This window comes from Eschrichtius robustus, chromosome 13, assembly GCF_028021215.1.
Source record: "Eschrichtius robustus isolate mEscRob2 chromosome 13, mEscRob2.pri, whole genome shotgun sequence".
NCBI classification, from domain to species: domain Eukaryota; kingdom Metazoa; phylum Chordata; class Mammalia; order Artiodactyla; family Eschrichtiidae; genus Eschrichtius; species Eschrichtius robustus.
Window position 1 is genome coordinate 60,738,874 of NC_090836.1, and position 19,877 is coordinate 60,758,750.

The following is a 19,877-nucleotide window of genomic DNA, read 5'->3' on the forward strand; positions in this document are numbered from 1 at the left end:
TCCTAATTCTCTCCTCTCTGGATATAACATTTAATTATAGAACTGGGAATAGTACTATGGATATTTGATTATGCTTTTCCTTATATTTGCCATCTAGAGAGGCCCTTTTTATGTTGTAATACTTGTTCTGTTTTAGCATAATTATGAGACTTTACTAGGTCTAAGAACATGTAGTAATACATTAATAGGTTAGGGAATGTTTTCCCTTTAAAACAATTTTATAATTTCAGATTTTTATGTGAGTAAAGAAGACATAATCACATTTAGATATGATATCAATTCAGATGACTCTTTTTAAATAAACAGAAGTCAGATAACTAACAGTTAAATCAAGGTGTTAATTGTAGTTAGCAAACTGTAGACATTATGGAATTGCACTGTCTCAATTATGGCTAATTTTAAACAGTCCTCTTTCCATCATTAAGCTCTTGAGGAAGGTTCTATCTAGAAGGGTATTTCTTTTTTAATTAATAGTAATCTTTTATTTATTCATTTATTTTTATATTTATTTTTGGCTGTGTTGGGTCTTCGTTCCTGTGCGAGGGCTTTCTCTAGTTGCGGCAAGCTGGGGCCACTCTTCATCGCGGTGCGCGGGCCTCTTCACTATCGCGGCCTCTCTTGTTGCAGAGCACAGGCTCCAGACGCGCAGGCTCAGTAGTTGTGGCTCACGGGCCTAGTTGCTCCGCGGCATGTGGGATCTTCCCAGACCAGGGCTCGAACCCGTGTCCCCTGCATTAGCAGGCAGATTCTCAACCACTGTGCCACCAGGGAAGCCCTAGAAGGGTATTTCTTAATGTTACCCTTTAACAATGTCAACAGATGCAGTGGTCAAATGGTATGAAATTTTGAATTATAAAATATTAGAAGTGTGCAATATTGTGAGTTTCCCCAAATTAAAAATTTCATCAAGTTATTACCATCTCAAATTTCGAACTGCTTTTAGTGTCACAGGGCAGCACCACTTTAGCTGGTGAACAGAGATTCCCACCATTCACTGTCAGCATTGGTCTCTGGTTGTGTGGGGTCTTCAGGGACACTTGCCTCTCATAAAATAGATCAGTCCTGTTTCCCCTGCCAGAGTAGCAGGGGCTGTTTTCTTTTCTCCATATGCTTTTGCTAGTACAGGGTATTTTTACGAAGTCTCTTTACCCATTAAACTTTGAGTTTTGAATTGATTTTTTTTGGCTTCTCAATGGAGAATATTAATTAAAAATCCCTGAGAGCATAAAGAGACTGTTGTATTAGCTTTGGAATTTCTTTTACAGAATTTGAGAACTGAAAGAGATCTCGGAGGTTACCTAGTCTATTTAACTTCTGTACATGAACCCATCAAGAAACTGAGTCAGGTAAGGAGGTTAGGATAATGTAGGGAGGTGAGGGCAGATTTGTATCTAGTTCTTTCTCCTGAGCCAAGCTGTTTCTGAAAGTGAAGTGCTAATCACACTTGAAGGGGCTGAGTATCAAAGGACACTTCAGTTGTGCCTCTTCCTACAAACCAGTGGGAAGAGAAAAAAAGCAGTTCAAGTGTCAACAATCAAAGAGTAAAGCCTCTGAAGCCAGCACATTCACTGAAAATAGTTCAGTTTGATTAGTCATAGGACTTAGGTGTAGATTTAATTAATAACTTCTGTTTGGCCTTATGGATATTAAACATTCAGACTCTTTTCACTTTTACAAGCACCTAAATCAAATATGGCCACAAAATGGCTTTAAAGACATTTATTAGCTAAAGAAAATAATCATAAATTCTCCCAATAATAAACGTGTTTCTGAGAGGAGCATCAAGCACTTTGGAAAGTCTTACTCCCCTGCATGGCTCTAGCACTGACAAAGTCAAAGTCTCTCCGATTTAGTCATCTACACACTGAAGGCAACTTCTTTATAGGAATACTAGTGAATCATCTCTTTAAGATTTTTGTTAGGTACACCATCTGAAATTTTCCCTTTTTTTGTTTTGGTTTGAGGAGGGTAGAATAGACATTCTCTAAAAAATAAAATTAAAAAGTTATTATACCAAAGTACTTGCTTCTTAGAGGTACATTATGTACTTTCAGATATTAACAAAAGAAAAACTCACTGGGACCCTTCTGTAACATTGATATGAGAGGAAGAAATATTTACCCACTTGACCTTGATATTGAGTTTATTGGCTAAATTTGCATTTTAGGGGAATCAGTGTTTTAATAAGTTGTGTTCACTCCAGGTTAATAAGCTTGTGTCCACTCCACTTAGGTCTCAAAAATAACCCATCCACTAATTTAATCATAGCCGGTAGAGACTTTACTAATTGGTAAATATATTTTAATTCTGAAATCTTAGAGAGTTGCCTTGTAGAAATTTTCAAAAGTACATGGATAAAATACAAAGAAGAACAGAAAAAAGCCTTCTTTGAACCTTTTCTTGACTAATATCATTTTAGAGAAAGGTCTTAAAGATCCTTTAGTGGGTAACCTCTTCATTTAAGTAATGGTTCTCAGACTTCTGGGGGGTGGTTCCAGATCCCTCTTATAATGCAAGTGAGTTGAATCCATGGACTTTAGATCAATAATCCTGAACTGCTGGATTAGTACCCTAAGGTCAGAGAAGTTTGGTGAGCTGCTAAGAGTCACACAGCTCTTTTTGCCTGCCTATATTGTTTCCTGATTCTGTGAAAACAAACTAACAAACCGCGACTCCTCAACTCTTAAAATGCATACAGGCAGATATATATGGACAGCAAGAGCACAGAGATTTAAAAACAGAGCATAAAAAAGTAACTTGAACAGAATGTGGCATTTCCCTTGGTCTGTTGCTAACGGCCCACATACAACATGCTTAAGAAAAAAAAAAAACAAAAAACAAAAAAACAAAACACCCTGGCACTTCGTTTTGTCATCATTTAAAAATGATTCAGGGTATATGCCCAGGAGTGGGATTGCTGGGTCATATGGTAGTTCTATTTTTAGTTTTTTTAAGGAACCTCCATACTGTTCTCCATAGTGGCTGTATCAATTTACATTCCCACCAACAGTGCAGGAGGGTTCCCTTTTCTCCAAAAGATGCAGACGTAGAGAACGGACTTGAGGGCATAGGGGGGAAGGGGAAGCTGGGACGAAGTGAGAGAGTAGCATTGACATATATACACTACCAAATGTAAAATAGATAGCTAGTGGGAAGCTGCGGCATAGCACAGGAAGATCAGCTCGGTGCTTTGTGACGACCTAGAGGGATGGGATAGGGAGGGTGGGAGGGAGGCTTAAGAGGGAGGAGATATGGGGAGATATATATATACACATATACACATATAGCTGATTCACTTTGTTGTACAGCAGAAACTAATGCAACATTGTAAAGCATTTACACTCCAATAAAGATACGAAAAAAAAAATGATTCAAATGGACATTTAGAATGTATGGCATTGGGAATGTATCCCATCTGGGGATAGATGGCAAAGAGCTTCACTGAACATAGGGCTGTGTTTTCAGTAGTTTTCGGGCTGAAGTTGGTGCACATTTTGGGCTCTTGTCTTTGGTCATGCTTTTAAAGCCAAACACAATACCTTAATGTGTATTTTCAGGACTCCAAAGCCGGTGGCATTAAACATTCCTTTTCGTAAGAAAATAATTAGGGACATGGTTTTCTTTTAATGCCTTCAGGATTTGAAGATGTGAAAGGAATGTGTAAAAAGGAATTACTTCATTCTCTTTTTATTCTGCACTTTTAAAAATTGACTCTGAAGCCCATCACATTTTGTTTCATTAAAAACTAGAGACTCCTGCCTGTGAGCTGTTACCTTTGGAGTGGCTGTTTTCTGAATATTGTTCCAATTAGAGTTCTTCACCCAAATTCTATGGGCTGGATATCCCATATATTCATACATACTCTGCACTATAATTTAAAGCTTCTACAAACTTAGACAAGAATCCATAACCAGCCAATGGTATATGAATCTGTTTTGATGATCCTGCTGTCAGTGGACACTTCCTATTGATAACTGTTCTAAAAAAGTTTAAACGATTTTCATGATAACACTGAAAACAGCAAAAAAAAAAAAAAGTAATTGTGGCTAGGTGAAGTGAAAAACTGACCGATCACGGAATATACTTGTTCACTGTTCTCATTCTAAAGTAATGGGGCTCATGTCCTCAGCTTTTCTCAGTCTCAAGTTTGTGGTCCCGAATATTACACTTTAGGTATTAGATTTTAATCATTTCCTCAATCTAAAACCAGGAATTTTTCCATGGGAAAAAACCCATCTCTATTCTTTAGCCTTGACTTCCGGAGGATTCTAATGTTTCCTTGCTAACCCTTATTTTAATAACTGCACACCTGGACACAGCACACAGTATAATATACGTAGTCAGGCTTTGGAGAATTTATTTCAATTTACATACAATCCTCCAAATCCTCTGGCGAGCTTGATGTGAAACCTGAGACAGCTACGTCTCCCCAGCCGGATCTTCCTTTGCTTCTTGGCGTCAATAGCCAAAGGCTCCAGCGATGCCTCAGGGGAAGCGCGGTGGGGCTAAAGAGTCCGGAAGAGGGGTGACTGCGGGGCTTGTTGCGCTGACGATTTACAGGGTACTTCGTGCACGCGGCTCAGCTACCCCCTCTACGGCTGTGTGTGTCTGGTGTGACAGAGCGGAGAAAAGCTCTCTAATCTTCCAGCGCCTGCCTTTGCCGCTCAGCCGCTCCCCTCCCTCCCGCCTTCCCAGTCTCCTCGCGCTCTCTCGCTCGCTCCTTTGCCTTTCTCGGGGAGTTTCAGTCCCTGAATGCAGCCAGAGTAGCTCTGGCAATCTAGACCTGGAGCCTGTGTGTACACGCTCACGCACACACGCGCGCACACACGCACACTCACTCGCACACACGCGCTCAGGTTCTCCCCACGGGGATACACAGCAAACCCGGAGCTTCATCTACCTGAAGGGGATGGCCCGGCCGGACACTTCCTGCTCGCTTGTCATCTCCTCAGGTCAGAGCAACGTCGGAACTAGGGAGGCTCGCCGTCCGCTGTGCAGCCTCACGCTGTATGCCGCCACCTCTGCTTAAAGTGTCCAGGCTGGAGGAGAAGGCTTCTCCAGGACAGATTTCCGGCGCAGCTCTGCGGCCCTGGCACTTCCCTGGGCTGGTTCACCCCGGTCTCTTCCTCCCGGCCATCCTCTCGTCCCCGCCTGCGGGGTGCATGGCTCGGGCGCCTCCGCTGCTGCCGCCGCCGCCACTGCTGCTGCGAGCACATCCCACCCAGAGGACTGAACGCCGCCGCTGGAGTGGGGAGAGAAAGCGGCAGCCCTAACTTCCTTCTCCATCGCTCCCTGTACTTGCCAGCCGAGGACCCGCGGGAAGGCTCCCGCGGAAAGCCAGGCGAAAGCTCGGCGCAGGGGACTGCGAGCTAGAAGCCGCAGGCGCACAGGGGCGGGGGCAGCACGTGCCCCTGAGCCCGGCGCCCGCCGGAGAAGTAGCGCGCGTTGGGGCGAGCGAGACGCTTTCCAAGTTGGGCGCGTCCCAGAGCTCGCCGCCCCGCGCCTCCGCCGCCCGTGTCCGGAGGGAGGCGGGGCTGATGGGAGGCGCCGAGGTTGCTGTCGCCTACGGCCAGAGCCCGTCTTAAAAGAAGCCGGGCCAGTCTCCCCAGGGTCCCAGCTGGCGTCGCGCCCTCCGCCCGCGTGCGCTCTCTGATGCCTGAGCTGGCGGTGGCCCGGGTGGGCCGCCCGCGGGGGGTGCCGGAGGGGGCGGGGGAGGAGCAGGAGGCGGCGTGATGGCCCTGGACGGCGAGCGGGGGGAACAAGAGGAGGAGAAGAAAAAGAAGAAGAAGAAAAAGAAGAGGAAGAAGAAGGAGGAGGAGGCGGGGGCTAAGAAGAGCAGCTCACCCTTCGCGGCCACGATGGGGGAGAACGACGCCGCGCTGCGGGCCGGCGGCAGGGGCCTCTCGGACCCGTGGGCGGACTCCATGGGGGTGCGACCCCGCACCACCGAGCGCCACATCACTGTGCACAGGCGGCTAGTGCTGGCCTTCGCCGTGTCCATCGTGGCGCTGCTCGCGGTCACCATGCTCGCGGTGCTGCTCAGCTTGCGCTTCGACGAGTGTGGGGCGAGCTTACCGCCCGGCGCCGACGGCGGCCCCGCCGGCTTCCCGGCGCGCGGCGGCAACGAAAGCCTTCCGGGTTCGGCCCGGCGCAACCACCATGCTGGCGGAGACTCCTCGCAGCCCGGGGCAGGCGGGGAGGCCAACACTGAGACCCCGTCCGCCCGGCCGCCGTCGGAGGAGGCGCGGGAGCCGTGGCAGCCGTGGACTCAGCTGCGCCTGTCGGGCCACCTCAAGCCGCTGCACTACAATCTGATGCTCACCGCCTTCATGGAGAACTTCACCTTCTCCGGGGAGGTCAACGTGGAGATCGCGTGCCGGAACGCCACTCGCTACGTCGTGCTGCACGCCTCCCGTGTGGCGGTCGAGAAGGTGCAGGTGGCCGAGGACCGGGTAGCCGGGGCGGTCCCGGTGGCCGGCTTTTTCCTCTACCCGCCAACCCAGGTCTTGGTGGTGGTGCTGAATAGGACCCTGGACGCGCAGAGGAATTACAATCTGAAGATCATCTACAACGCCTTGATAGAGAACGAGCTCCTGGGCTTCTTCCGCAGCTCCTACGTGCTCCACGGGGAGAGAAGGTACGGAGGGAGGCGGTGCCCGGCACCGCCCCACCCAGCCAGGCTGTTCAAAACCGCCGGGCAGCCGGCCACCCAGGGACCGGGCTAGCTTCGGGTACCCGGCAAGCGAGGGATGGGGGAAGGAAGCGAAGGTGAGGTATGGCCATCACCCAGAACTCTCGGGGTCTCCCAGGTGCCTGGGCTCTCCCTGCGGCCAACTCCACAAACTCACTCATCAGTGCCAAATGCCACTCCTCCTCCAGGCTGGGACCCCCTGCCCCGTCAAAGTTCCTTAGCCAGCCTGGGGCACACAGCAATTTTTTTTTTTTTTTCTTTTAAAGGGTAGTGTGTAATCTGAGCGACATCGGGCCAGGGTGACATCAAAAGCCTGCCTAGTTACCATCGAGGGAAAATTCGTGAGCCCCAGAGGCAGGGCAAGATCCTCCCCTCCCCCACCATGCCCGTTTCCGGAAGGCACAGAGTATTGGATAGGCTCTGGCTCCATGAAGTTTTACAGAACTGGAAGTTGAGATTCTGGGCAGTAAGAGCCAGTCCCAGTGACAGAGTAAGGGGGGGTGGGTGGTGGTGCTGGCGGCTGCCATGGCCAGTGTCAGCGAGAAATGTTCTTGCCGGTGCTGCCAGCTCTCTCCTAACACAGGGTGACTCCAGTTTGTTCACGAGTTACTACCTCTGGAAATGACTCCAGCGGTGAAAGGGGGAAAGCTAACCGTCAGTCTCAAATGCCTTGTTAGTGAGTGCCTTTGATGCTTTTTAGATTTGGGCAGTATTCTGTTTCTTCTTATCTTTTTTTTTTTTTTTTTGAGAGGCTGTGGGGCTTTCCATCACTTGTTTAGAGCTTAGACTTAAGAGTCCAACAGAACTGTGTTCAAATCTCAGCTGCAACTCTACTTGTGGTGAAGGCTTGAGGAAGCTGATTAAGCTAAGTCACCAATTCCTGACAATAACAGCCTCTAGTGCTTAATGAGCATCCTGTATTAACTCAATCTTACAAGAACCCCATGAGATAGATGCTATCAACACTCCCTATTGTACAGATGGGGAAATGGAGGGACCAAGAAGTAGAGTAACTTGTAACATCGTGAGCCAGCAAAGCAGGTTTTAGACTCAGGCAGTTTGGCTGCAGAACCTATACTTTTAGTTTTAACTTGGGGAAATAATAATAATAATATCCGCATAGGATTGTTGCAGGTGTCCACGAGTAAATGCATTGAAAAGCCCTTCACTCTGTACTTGGCACATAGAGTGCCCACTCATGTTATGAGTGTCCTGTGGTATAAGCTCTCAAACATGTTGTTGAATGAATAAACAAGTGATTCTTGCTTTTTTGCCCTAGCTCATTGCATTTAAAATAACCTTGATTAATTAAATGGCTGTAGGGCCAGGGAATAACCAAAATGAACTTAAAAATGAAATCAACAACCTTAGGAGTGGAGGCAGGTTGGAGATTAGTAATGATGCCACTGGCAGAGCCTCCCCTGTTCTCAAGAGAGTCTCGCAACAGCAGAAAACTTGGGATCAGAGCAGTCCAGGGCTCCTGAGGTCAGCAGGTTTGGCAGTGGAGAGCTGGGACTCAAACTTTGGTTTTCTGATCCCTAGACCAGGGCTTATGATGTCTGGAAACTCTCAGAAGAAGCTGATATAGTATAAGAGGTTAGGGAAATTTCAGGGTGTTATAAGAGAACAGAAAAGTGTTAGTATTTATAGAGTCCTGTGGTGTAGCCTCATCTAAATAAATTGTCCAGTGCTTTAGTGGTTGTATGATAATTGAAGTCTCCTGTAAGTGAATGTATAAATTATTCACTTTCAAACTCCTAAGATCAGATGTGGATAATTTAAACCCCCTCCCACCACTTTCTCTGACATATTCTAAAGAATACAGATTAAAAGGACTAAAAAGAAAATCCACGATCATATCAAATTTGGGGGAAAAGCATAGAAGGCACATTTGCATGTTATGTCAAAATGTCAATAGTGGGAGTTGCATATCATTACTGATAAATCTTGCTGTGGTGAAATAAATACTTCCAGAAAGTCCTGTTTTTTGAGCCATGCCAAAATATATTTGGTGGAACTGAGCTTGTTTTGGTCAGTGCTTTCAAATGAACAGGACTCTTAAAAAGACCAGATGTTCCTGCTTGACCCATAACTGATTTCTTGTACCCTAGTGCATATTTGTATTCAAACCCTCTCGTTCATTTCCCCAAAGATGGTTGAGAGTTTAACCTAGTGCACATGTGGCTAAACTCTGCATCCCAGGAGTTGTGCAGGATTTGCTGTTTCTGGAGATCCCAGGATGATTTTATTTCTAAACAGCCTCTTAGAGAAAGTACTTGTTCCTCTTTTTTCCCCTTCATTCCAAAAGGACATAAATGCACACTCTAAATTTTCATTTGATTAGTGATTACATACCTTGGTCTTTAGTTAGTCAGAATTTTTGCCAATTTATCAGATAATTTCTGGAATGAAAATAAATATTTAATCTGGCAATGGGGAGTCACAATGAGCAACCTGAAATATTTAAAAAGAGCAACACTACCATTCAGTCTACCTTACTTAGTCTATGTGGAAACAACTTGTTAATAATCAATCTGATTCTTTGACTCACTCCTCAGAGGTCTGAGAGATGTAATTTGGGTCAGGCAGGAAAATTAGACTTCACTATGTGCTGTATGTCTTTGACCCTTTGAAGGTTCCCTGGTTTTGTTCTACAGGGGATACTTACCTCTCCTGGTTCCCATATTACAATAAAGGTTGGAAGACAAGCTCCCAGTTAGAACCCAAGGCTTCTCCACTTGAGGCACATCTTTTATTCTCAGTTAATCATTTGGCTAAAGGGAAATTCACCACTTGTTGAATATTGCAAATAAATTCTCTTAAATTTGAAATGCTTACACACAGCAGTAAATTACCTCTGTTAGGCAGAATATATACTCCCTTTTCCCTCAGGTAGGTGGGCAGCAGGCAGACGCGGAGGGTGTGTATTCATGCCATAATATCCTACAGTAGAATATGCTTGCTTAGAATTAGGCAAAATCTTCATTTACCTGAAGTAATTGCCACTTTGGGGCAGCCAGATGGCGAGCATACCCGTGTTCAAAGTAGGGTACCTTAATTTAGATCCAGATGGCCGGATTGAACGAGGAAATTTACCCAAAGTAAATGAACATTTTATTCACTTTCAAAAGGGAAACTGTTTTTCTGTGACAAACTTTGGGTCTGTGACATGCCACAGTGACAGAAGACAGGATGAAAAAAGGAGGTCTTTTTCTGTCAAGGGTTATTTAGAGAGAAACCATGATCTCCAAGTAAAATGAGAAGATAAAATTGTGGTTCTCAAAGAGAATTGCCAAAAACTCCTTTGCAAAAATCTTGTGGAGAGCATAGAGGATTTTATGGGTAGTCATTGGTCATTTGTGGTATTAGCACACATGGTTTGGTGCCTTGTACTTTTTCTGGGATGAATTAATAATCATGGTATTTAATAAAAACAAGAAAACCACCATGTTGTTTTTATGTTGAAAGCAGCCCCATTTCTCCACTTACTCTGCTGAGGAGATATCTTTACATGAGCAAGTTCAACTAAATGGCTTTTTGCCCCTCTAAAGAGGGCTCTGAACTGAAAAATCTGGGAGAATGGTTTGTTTCTTTGTAAACTTTTTATATGATTCCTTAATGGACTTAGCTCATTGTTTTCTTGTCACTGCACACATAACCATATGGCCAAACTGAGTCCAGTGTTGGATTTTGGTCACAATTCAAAATGCCACCAGTAAACTAAATCTAGAAACTACTGGGGGAAAGAAACTTTTAACCATTTAATAATCACTTATTCAGGGAGGAAAATCCATGCAATTGGTGTTTGTCTTGCTGTGCTTTTGATCACCTTGGATAGTAATAAAGTATACCTTATTTATGAAAGAGTTAAATTAATTTGCCTGTATTTTTATTTATTCAAAACAACTCTAAACAGGGCCTATATGCTCTGGATCTCTTTCAAGCAAAGATAGACCTGTGACTGGTTTCCCTGTGTTGGATCTGCATAACATATTTATTTCCTCAAATCAGTTTTTGCCATCGTGTATGTGGATGGGCTTGAGACAACAGTACAGGGCAACAGTTTAGGTTTGCTTGAGGATGATGATGACATTTGGACAATATTTATCTCTTTAAGAAATAGGACTCACTTCTTTAAGCATGGCTTTAAAGAATGGTATAAAAAGAGTGAAGAAGAAATAGTCTACCTTTAACACATAAGTGTTTGACAGTCTGTAAAGAAGGGCATCCCTCCGTAACCCAGGCTCATCCTCCTACCCACCAGCCATGATCATCACCTTATCGTCCTTTTAATTCTTTGTGTGTCCTTTACATCCTTTCAAACTTACAGTAGTGGCTGGGTTCTTCCAGAGTTTCTCAAAGACCCATGCAATCCTGCTTTTTGCCACTAGAGAGTGGCTGCTCTCTCCAACAGAATTTTGCTACATAGGATTTGAGAGAATATAAAGATGCAAAACACTTCTTGCCCTTCCTAGTTCTTTGGACAATCTGAAATGATTCACAAACAGGCACAGCTGGATGGTGGTGAGTGGGCTGTGAGAGTGAAATAAGACTGACAAGATCTTACTGAGTGGGGCTGAACTGAGGTGGAGGGTCCCAGGCTCCCCACTCCTGCCCTCCTTGCCTCCAGGTGTGCCTTCTCAGTCTCTGAATAAACAAGGGGCCCCAGGGTTTAAGGAGCTCTGGCAACAGTTGTGCAGGGACAGGGGAGAATGGATTCCTCCCAGTGCAGACCTGTGTTGATTTGCCAGGTGAAGTTTTAGTTTAATTATTCGGATCTTTCCTCATGACTACACACTCAAAAAAAAAAAAAAAATCATAGGATGGAAAAAGAATGAAGTTGTAAAATTGCCACTGTTGGTTACTTTTTATCTCTTTAAGAATAAGGGAGCCACTTTTAGTTGTGTTGCTGGGTGGAAAGGTGTGTGTGTGTGTGTGTGTGTGTGTATGTTCAGGGACTCTGGAACCAGACTGCCTCGATTTATGTCTTGACTCTGCCGTTTATTAGCTTTATGACCTTGGCCAAGTTTCCTAAATGTTCTGCGTCTGGTATTCTTATCTGGAAAATGGGGATAATGATATCCTCTTTCATGGGGTTATTTGTGAGGATTACATGAGTTAAGTAATAAAGCACTTAGAATGGTGTCTGACAACTGGTAAGCACGTTTGTGGGTATGAAATATGATTATATTGTTACATGACTGGACATCTACTCTTCGAGCTGGTACAAGGTCATTTAGGCTCAATGTTGTTGCCTTAGGTTTCCCCTTACTAGCAAGACAGTGGGAAATGGTCACTGTGGACATCCCTTCCACTGCTGTTTGTTTTGCCCCCCTAAGCAGAGTTCAAAAGATGGGGGAGAGGAAGAAGCAGAGCCCTTCCACAGTGAAGAAGGAAGAGAAGAGAAAGGCTGTGGTATTTCACAGCTAGAGAAACTCCATGCTTGGTCCAGACACTGAGATGGAGAGGGTTGAGGGAGTGGGAAGAGTGTGTGAAACAAAAGGAACTCACAACTCTGATTATGGCCCTGCTCTCTGTCAGCAGTAAGAAAAGAAAAAACCAGCTACCAAAGGGTCAGGAGGGTGCCTTCCTTGTCACTGGAAGCTAGTACAGGAAAAGAAAAGCTCCAAGTACCAAGGGAAAGGCACATCAGTCGTTAGATACTGTTTTCAAGACTTTGAGTTCCACCAGTAGTAGTACTTTATAATACTTACATAATACTTTTTCTCTTTCCACTATTAAACAAATGAATCGCAGACACTAGTTTATTTATTCTTATGAAAACCTAATATTATGGCACAGGAAAGTAATTTTAGTGCATTCGTAATACTCTTCATCAATGGTGATCAAGTACTCAGTGCTCATTTTCGATAACATATTTAGTGCATAAAAATGAAAACAATTATGAATTTTATGCTCTGTTTTTATAACACGATTATTCACATGTGCACCACTTCCTACATACATTTTGCTGGCATTATTGCATTATTTTTTTAGTTTACTAGAATGGTTATTTAAAAAACAATAGACTACATGCTTGCTTATAGCACTGAATATTCAGCAGGAACACTTCTCTTCTGAAATGGCAGAGTTTTACTGACTCATTGAAGTACATAAAAACACACAGTCTAAACAACGACCCATTTTGGCTTAAAATGTTTTGTCATTGAGTAATAATTTGCATTTTGATTAACAACCTTAACTTTAAATGGGACGTGTAACTTCCATGATCTTGTAACTTTGTTCAGTTTCTGAAAACAGTTGAATAGTAGCTGGATGATCCACTGGATCACCTCTTTCGATCTTGGGAGTTTTTATTACCAATTTTAAACTATTGCAACCGTAGGCAAATTGCAGTTGCAATAGAAGCAATTTCAAAGAGCATTTTTCACTGTGCTGTATGTGTGGTCTGCATAGATGTGGCCAAAATGGAAACTTCTCAAAAACGCCTTGCCATTTTTGAGGTTCTCTTGGTTTTGGTGGGCTCCGCAATGAAACATGAATCAATCTGAATACTAGCAGTGTTATGCAAATGTTTGTTTCTTCTGCATATTTTAACTTTATGAAAAGGCAAACTGAAAATAATGGAACAGAAATTGTATCATATACTGTAATTTGTTGGCAATATCAACCAACGTTAATGCATTACTTCTGCTGAATCTTATAATGACTTGACACAAGTAGCTTGCCTAGTGAACTTCCACAGAAATAAGAAGAAATCAATTCTCTGTATCCTTAAGAGGCAACATAGAGCTTTAAGCTCTACTTCTTAGCTCAACCAAAATGTCAAATAGACAAGTTGTTAAGAAATCAAGTAATTTATTTTAGATGGAAGAGAATTAAAATACATGTATATTATTCATACTTTTCTAGTTATGCTAAAGTGACATTCTTGGAATAACACTTCCAGGATGTCACTTTTGGAGGTGGAATTTTTTTATGATAATAGAGGGATTCCTTAAAAGACAAAAATGATTTTGTTTGAGAAAGCAGGAGAAGAATAGACAACAAAATGCTTTTCCCCATTACCTTCGGCCTCCTGCTGTTTTATTTTACTTCTGGCTGTATTTACATAGGTATTTCACATCCTTACTCTATATTAAAATGTTCTCTATTTTTAATTAATTTTTTGTATTTTTTTCTACCTGGTGTACTGCTACCACCTCAAACTCCACCTCAAATTTGCTCAAAAACCAAACTCATTATTTTCTGCTCCAAATCCCTTTCTCTAGAGGTCTCTGGCTTTTTAACCGACAGTAAGCAGGAAAGAAGTCTCACTTCCGCCAATTGAAGGCAACCATAAAATATATGCAGCGAAGACAAGATTATGTTTTTGAAATCCAACAGACACTGTTGCCTGTTGGGGGCACTGAGCCTGAAACTGGCTCTCTTTGTTAGAAAGGAGACTATCAAGGGTGAGAGAGGTGTTCGAGGTAGACGGGCAATACTGGGCTCCGAGAAAATCGGAACCTGGAAGAGAGCAGACAGGGTGCGAACTTAATATGTGAGTCAAAACTTTTTTAAAGGTTTATTTCTGTGCTACCAGTAGTCAATTGGCTCACTTCTCCATCTGTCTGTGACCCTTACTACCCAGGAACTTACGCTTCCTCCTCCATAAAGCCTTCCTTCAGTTCTTAAGACGGGTGGTTCTCATTGGGGTCAGTTCTGCCTCCCACGGGACGTCTGCGATGTCCGGAGGCGTTTCGGTTGCCACAACGGGGGAGAGGGGGTGCTACTGGCATCTAGTGGTAGAAGCCAGGAATGCTGCTAAGCCCAAGATGGCCCCGACAAAGAATAGTTATCCGCCCTCGTTATGTCAGCAGTGTCGAGAATTCTACCACGGAATCGCCAATACTTACATTATAAAAATAAAAGTCAGTAGTGCCAAGGTTGAGAAACCTTGCTTTGGAAGATGTAATTTCTTCATGCATTTTCCCTCGCTGTCGTGGCTTTTTGTACGATACCTGTTGAGGCATATGTTTTATTTATTTTATCAGAGTATAAACTCTTTGAGGGAAGGAAGCATATCTAGTTATCGTTTTCTCCCCAGTATTGAACACTCAAAAATGATGACTAAGGGAAGCAAATGCATTATAGATCTCGTAGCAAAAAGCCGTTTAGCAGTAACGTAATTTAATATTTTAAAAACATCTCATCAAATTCAGGGAATATTTTATTTTTAATTTTTGTTCAGTTATAGGATCTCAAGCTTGGAAAAGACCCTAAGTGTAATCTAGTCCAACTGCTCTTCTTTTCCAAGGGGCTTGTTTTGATTTGCTAAATACTGAATTGAAATTCAGTTGCAATCGTCCTCAGGTGCCAGACTGTGAAATTGGTATTTCCTCATTTAGACATTATCAAATATATGCGGCCCTCAGTGCATAGATATATACTGTGTGTAGGAATTCATTAAGAATATTAATTGCAGAAAAAGTCACTAGATGATCTTTATAGTTCCTTTCAACTCTGAGAATTGGCAATTTAAATTGCTAGCCTTACTAACATATTTACTTACTATATGAGGCAAAAAGAGACTTGAGCACAACATGATTCTTCTGCATAAATATTTGGTTTATTAATTTCTCATTAGCCCAGAGTTATTTAGATCTTCTACATCTAATAAATTCCTACCCGTTAATTAATACCAAAGACACCTTTGATTTTTTACTTAATGACTAATACATTCTAAGTACAGCCTCTCTGTTGAACTCTTGCAGAACTTTCCCCTAGTATTATTAGTTGTTTCTTATGTATTATATATATTTCCCTTTTCAGGTAGATTGCAAAGACCTTAAGGACAAAAATGGTTATATCTTAAAAAAAAAAAATCCTACCACACACCTAATAGAGTGAAAATCACACATAGCAGACAATATCTATTTGCTCAATGAATGGAATTAGATTTCTCAGATACTTGAAAGTTAAAAGGGAACACTTTTCCTCGTATATTAAATTCCATAGGTATCTTTTAAATAGCCTCAGTAGAGAAATATGAAGCTCAGTGGACATTTTAATAAGAAAGATAAGATTCAAGAACATATGTAAGACAAAAGCACGTGAAAATGTAAATGGGTGCATCTTAATTAAAAGTTACTGACACTCCGTTAAGCAAGAACTATATTACTATCAGTAGAAAATAGGAAAAATATTACCAAGATGCTGGCAAGTTTGGAAAGAAGAACCTTTATTACCAATAGTCAAATTAAAACATTGTTTATAAATTATGGCTAAAGATGAATTTTACTGTTTTTGAGATAAAATTACCTTTTACTCAGACACAGAAAATGTGAATTCTAGACCCAGCTTTGCACTAATTGCCTGTGTAACTTTGGATAAATCACTTAACCCTACTGGAACTACTTTTTCATTTTAGGAATTTATGAGAGCTGGACAATTTGTTTCTAAGATTGCTTCCAACTTTAACCTTATATTTTTCTGAAGATTTATAGTTAAAACTTCTTTCCTATACATTACCCCATTTTATCATCTCGACAGTTTTGTAAGGGAGGCCTAGAAAATATTATTTTCCTTCTACTAATGAAAAAATAGACTCAGGTAGTTAAGTGATTTATCCAAGCCTGGTATGCAGCAGCCCTGTACTATTTCAAGATAATTCTCAATTCCCCTCTCTCAGAGTAAATATACAATTAATCTTTAAAATGTCTTATTTTTCTCTGTTTCAAAACTAAACTTTTAAAAAGTAAGCCCTCAATAATGCATGTAAGCTTCATAATTTTAAAAAAGTATAAACATTTACATTTCATGATTTGAGCCAGGGATAGCCAGTAAGATTCAATACACATGTCAACACCTACTGATTGGTAGTAACTGCCTGAAGTGCTATGCTGAGAATAATTTTAAGGCCAAGTTTTGGCTCAGCAGGAAAGTGTGCCATGTGAGATTAACCATGAACACTGTGAATGATGGAGAGGGGAGGGGTGGCAGAACTACTATGAGGGAAAGAGCCTTTTAAAGAAATGACTTGTAGCACTCAGTAATGTTTTATGAAGGGTCTGTTATTGACTTATGGCCAGTTTTAACTAGTATTATTTTAAAAGTTTAATTAGTTTATGTCATGAATGTTTTCATAAGTAATGGCCCCATTTTTAAGTTAAAAGTGTGTCCTTCTTCAAGTACTTAGTCTGAGTGTTTTGATTTGTAACCATAACAGTGAAAGAATGTAGAGGGTGCTTCTGGAGTTTTAATGAGATGCAACTTTGCAGCTTGATCTGAAAACTTGAGGGCATTAAATATTATATATGTATATATATATGTGCACACATTGATGTATTTATTATATAGATATTTATTATGTTAATTTACTTTATTATATTAACATATAATAACATGTAATTTATATAGTAAATATATATTATGAGTGGTAAAATCCAATGGTGTCTGGATTATTCTATGTAAATGTATGTTATAGCACTTCAAGAAAGGTTGAAGATATTGTGAATCAGTGGCTGCTGCTTATTAACTGCCTTCTGGGTGCTGTTCGTCTATTCACAGTGATGGATGCTTTACATCCCCTTTTCCATTCTACTAAGCTTTACAATGCTTTTTAAGTTAGGCATGATTATTTCCTTTTAAGCAATGAACATGTACACCTTAGGGAAATTTAGTAATCATCCAAGACGATACGGCTAAGAAATGTTGTGGAGCCAGAATGCAGACCAAGTTTTGTCAGATTTCAAAATCCTTTTCCTTAACAAAATCAGGCCATGTCTTACTGAGATTTGAGGACATAGATGTTTCTCAGTGATGGTCTATGCCCTACTTGTATCTGATGACAAGTTTTGGATTTTGATTTCATTGTCTTTACTGGTTGTACAGTTTCAGAGAGGAGACTGAGGCATACCAAAAAGGAGAACCATTATTTTCTAATACTTGCCCATATGATGATGAGTTGTTTTTCTGTAAAGTGTAATATTTTGTCTAATAAGCATGGCTCTGGGTTTAGAGAATTTCCTTTAGTTGAGAGCAAAGTTCCCTGAAGAATTTTCATTGTTGGGGAAATATGTATGAAGTATGCTTCCATGCTATTCATGCACTTAAGTTTGATTCAGAAAAAAACTGTCTCGTAATTTGGCTAAAGCATATTATTTTATTTTATTTTTTTATTTATTTATTTTTTTAAAATCACACTCCCCCTGTTTTAATCTGTCCCTCTGCCCGTCTGTCCATCCTCCACTGTTTTTTTTTTTTTTAAAGTAGAGGGAAGGATTATTTATTTACTTATTTACTTATTTACTTATTTACTTATTTATTGGCTGTGCTGGGTCTTTGTTTCTGTGCGAGGGCTTTCTCTAGTTGCGGCAAGCGGGGGCCACTCTTCATCATGGTGTGCGGGCCTTTCACTATCGCGGCCTCTCTTGTTGCTGGGCACAGGCTCCAGGGGCACAGGCTCCAGATTCACAGGCTCAGTAGTTGTGGCTCACGGGCCCAGTTGCTCCGCGGCATGTGGGATCTTCCCAGACCAGGGCTCGAACCCGTGTCCCCTGCATTGGCAGGCAGATTCTCAGCCACTGCGCCACGAGGGAAGCCCCATATTATTTTATAAGCAGAAGCATATAAAGTGGTTATAACTTAACTCAAGCCACAAATGTAATTGAGAATGTCATTTTCTTTTTTCCAGGTTCCTTGGTGTTACTCAGTTTTCGCCTACACATGCCAGAAAGGCATTTCCTTGTTTTGATGAGCCAATCTACAAGGCTACTTTCAAAATCAGCATCAAGCATCAAGCAACCTATTTATCTTTATCCAATATGCCGGTGGAAACTTCCGTGTTTGAGGAAGATGGATGGGTTACGGATCACTTTTCACAGACCCCTCTCATGTCCACGTATTATTTAGCCTGGGCAATTTGCAACTTCACATACAGAGAAACTACCACCAAGACTGGGGTTGTAGTAAGTATTTCAAGCTTAATGTTGTTTCTGGATAATGTACACTGATTTCTGGATTAACAATGAATCATTTCTATTCTCTTCACAACTTACATAGCTGAATTCTTTCCTTAATCCTTGGAAGGAAAATTATCTTCCTGGTTTCAGAGTCAGAGAGGAGCTTCTCTTCTATACCCAGCCCTCTTATTACCTTAATCACCTCCCCACCCCTGCCATTCCTGTCCTTCTTCATCGCCTGAGTATCTCTGGAACAGCTATTGTCTGTTATGGGAAATTGCCTCTTTTTATTTATATGATGGTAAAGCTTCTTTTTACTGTAAAATATTTCAAATATACAGAAAATGTGGAGAATAATATAATAAACTTCTACTAGCCAGCTGTATAGAATCTAAACATTTTACCATCTTTGCTCCAGTCTAATTTATTTTTTGAGAAAGTAAAACATATTGGATAGAGTTGAAGCCCTCTGTGGACACCTGCCTGATCTCATTGCCTTGCCTCCTACCTCCTCCTGCCTTGCCCTGAATTTAGATTTTGCTATTTCCATGCACCTTATCACACAATTATTAAGTATATTATTAATTATTAAGTATAAATCTATTTACAATACATTCCATGCTTTAAAATTTCATATAAGTGGTTTTATATTATAGATATCATTCTGCAACTTTATTTTATTTTATTTTTTGCTTAAAATTTTGTTTTTGTGGTTTATCTGAATAGAATGGTTGAGTGAATATATCAAAATTTGTCATCCTCCTATAAATGAACATTTTAATTTTTTTCTGATTTTCATTGATTAACAACAATGCTCAGTGAACATTTTTGTACATAAGTTCTTCTGCTAGTGTGCTAGAATTTCTGTAAGGTACGAAGCTTCTCTTAGCCCATAGCACGCAATTGTATAGAAATATGTACTTAGAGAAGGGTGATATAAGGGAAGCCTAGAGAATTCACTCTCTGTATTAAATTTATAACAAGAATCAGTTGGATTCTTTAGGATCATTACCATTTGTAACAGCATGGTGTTCTAGGCACTCTTTACATGCTACTGTATTGCGTTAGTCAGATTAAGTCAGGTCATTGCCTCTTAAGAACTTTTTCCTCATTTCAATGGCCTACACAATAAATATGCATTTATTTTAATTTTCATGTCAACCCTAAAGCAAGGTATTATAATTCTATTTTTCCAAGTGAATAAAGTAAATTTAGATTTAAAGAGATGAAGTAACTTTACCAGAGTAAAAAGTAAGCAAGTGGTAGGGCTGCAAGAAAAT

The 19,877-nt window shown here is 41.4% G+C and overlaps 1 protein-coding gene across 1 annotated transcript in view; it reads left to right on the forward strand.

The window, feature by feature from the left end:
- The first annotated feature begins 5,732 nt into the window (after positions 1–5,732).
- TRHDE (thyrotropin releasing hormone degrading enzyme) overlaps positions 5,733–19,877 on the forward strand; it is a 394,881-nt gene continuing 380,736 nt past the window's right edge. The window contains exons 1-2 of the mRNA XM_068560705.1: positions 5,733–6,637; positions 18,330–18,603. Coding sequence (XP_068416806.1) covers positions 5,733–6,637; positions 18,330–18,603 — 1,179 coding nt within the window. The remainder of the gene's footprint in view (positions 6,638–18,329; positions 18,604–19,877) is intronic.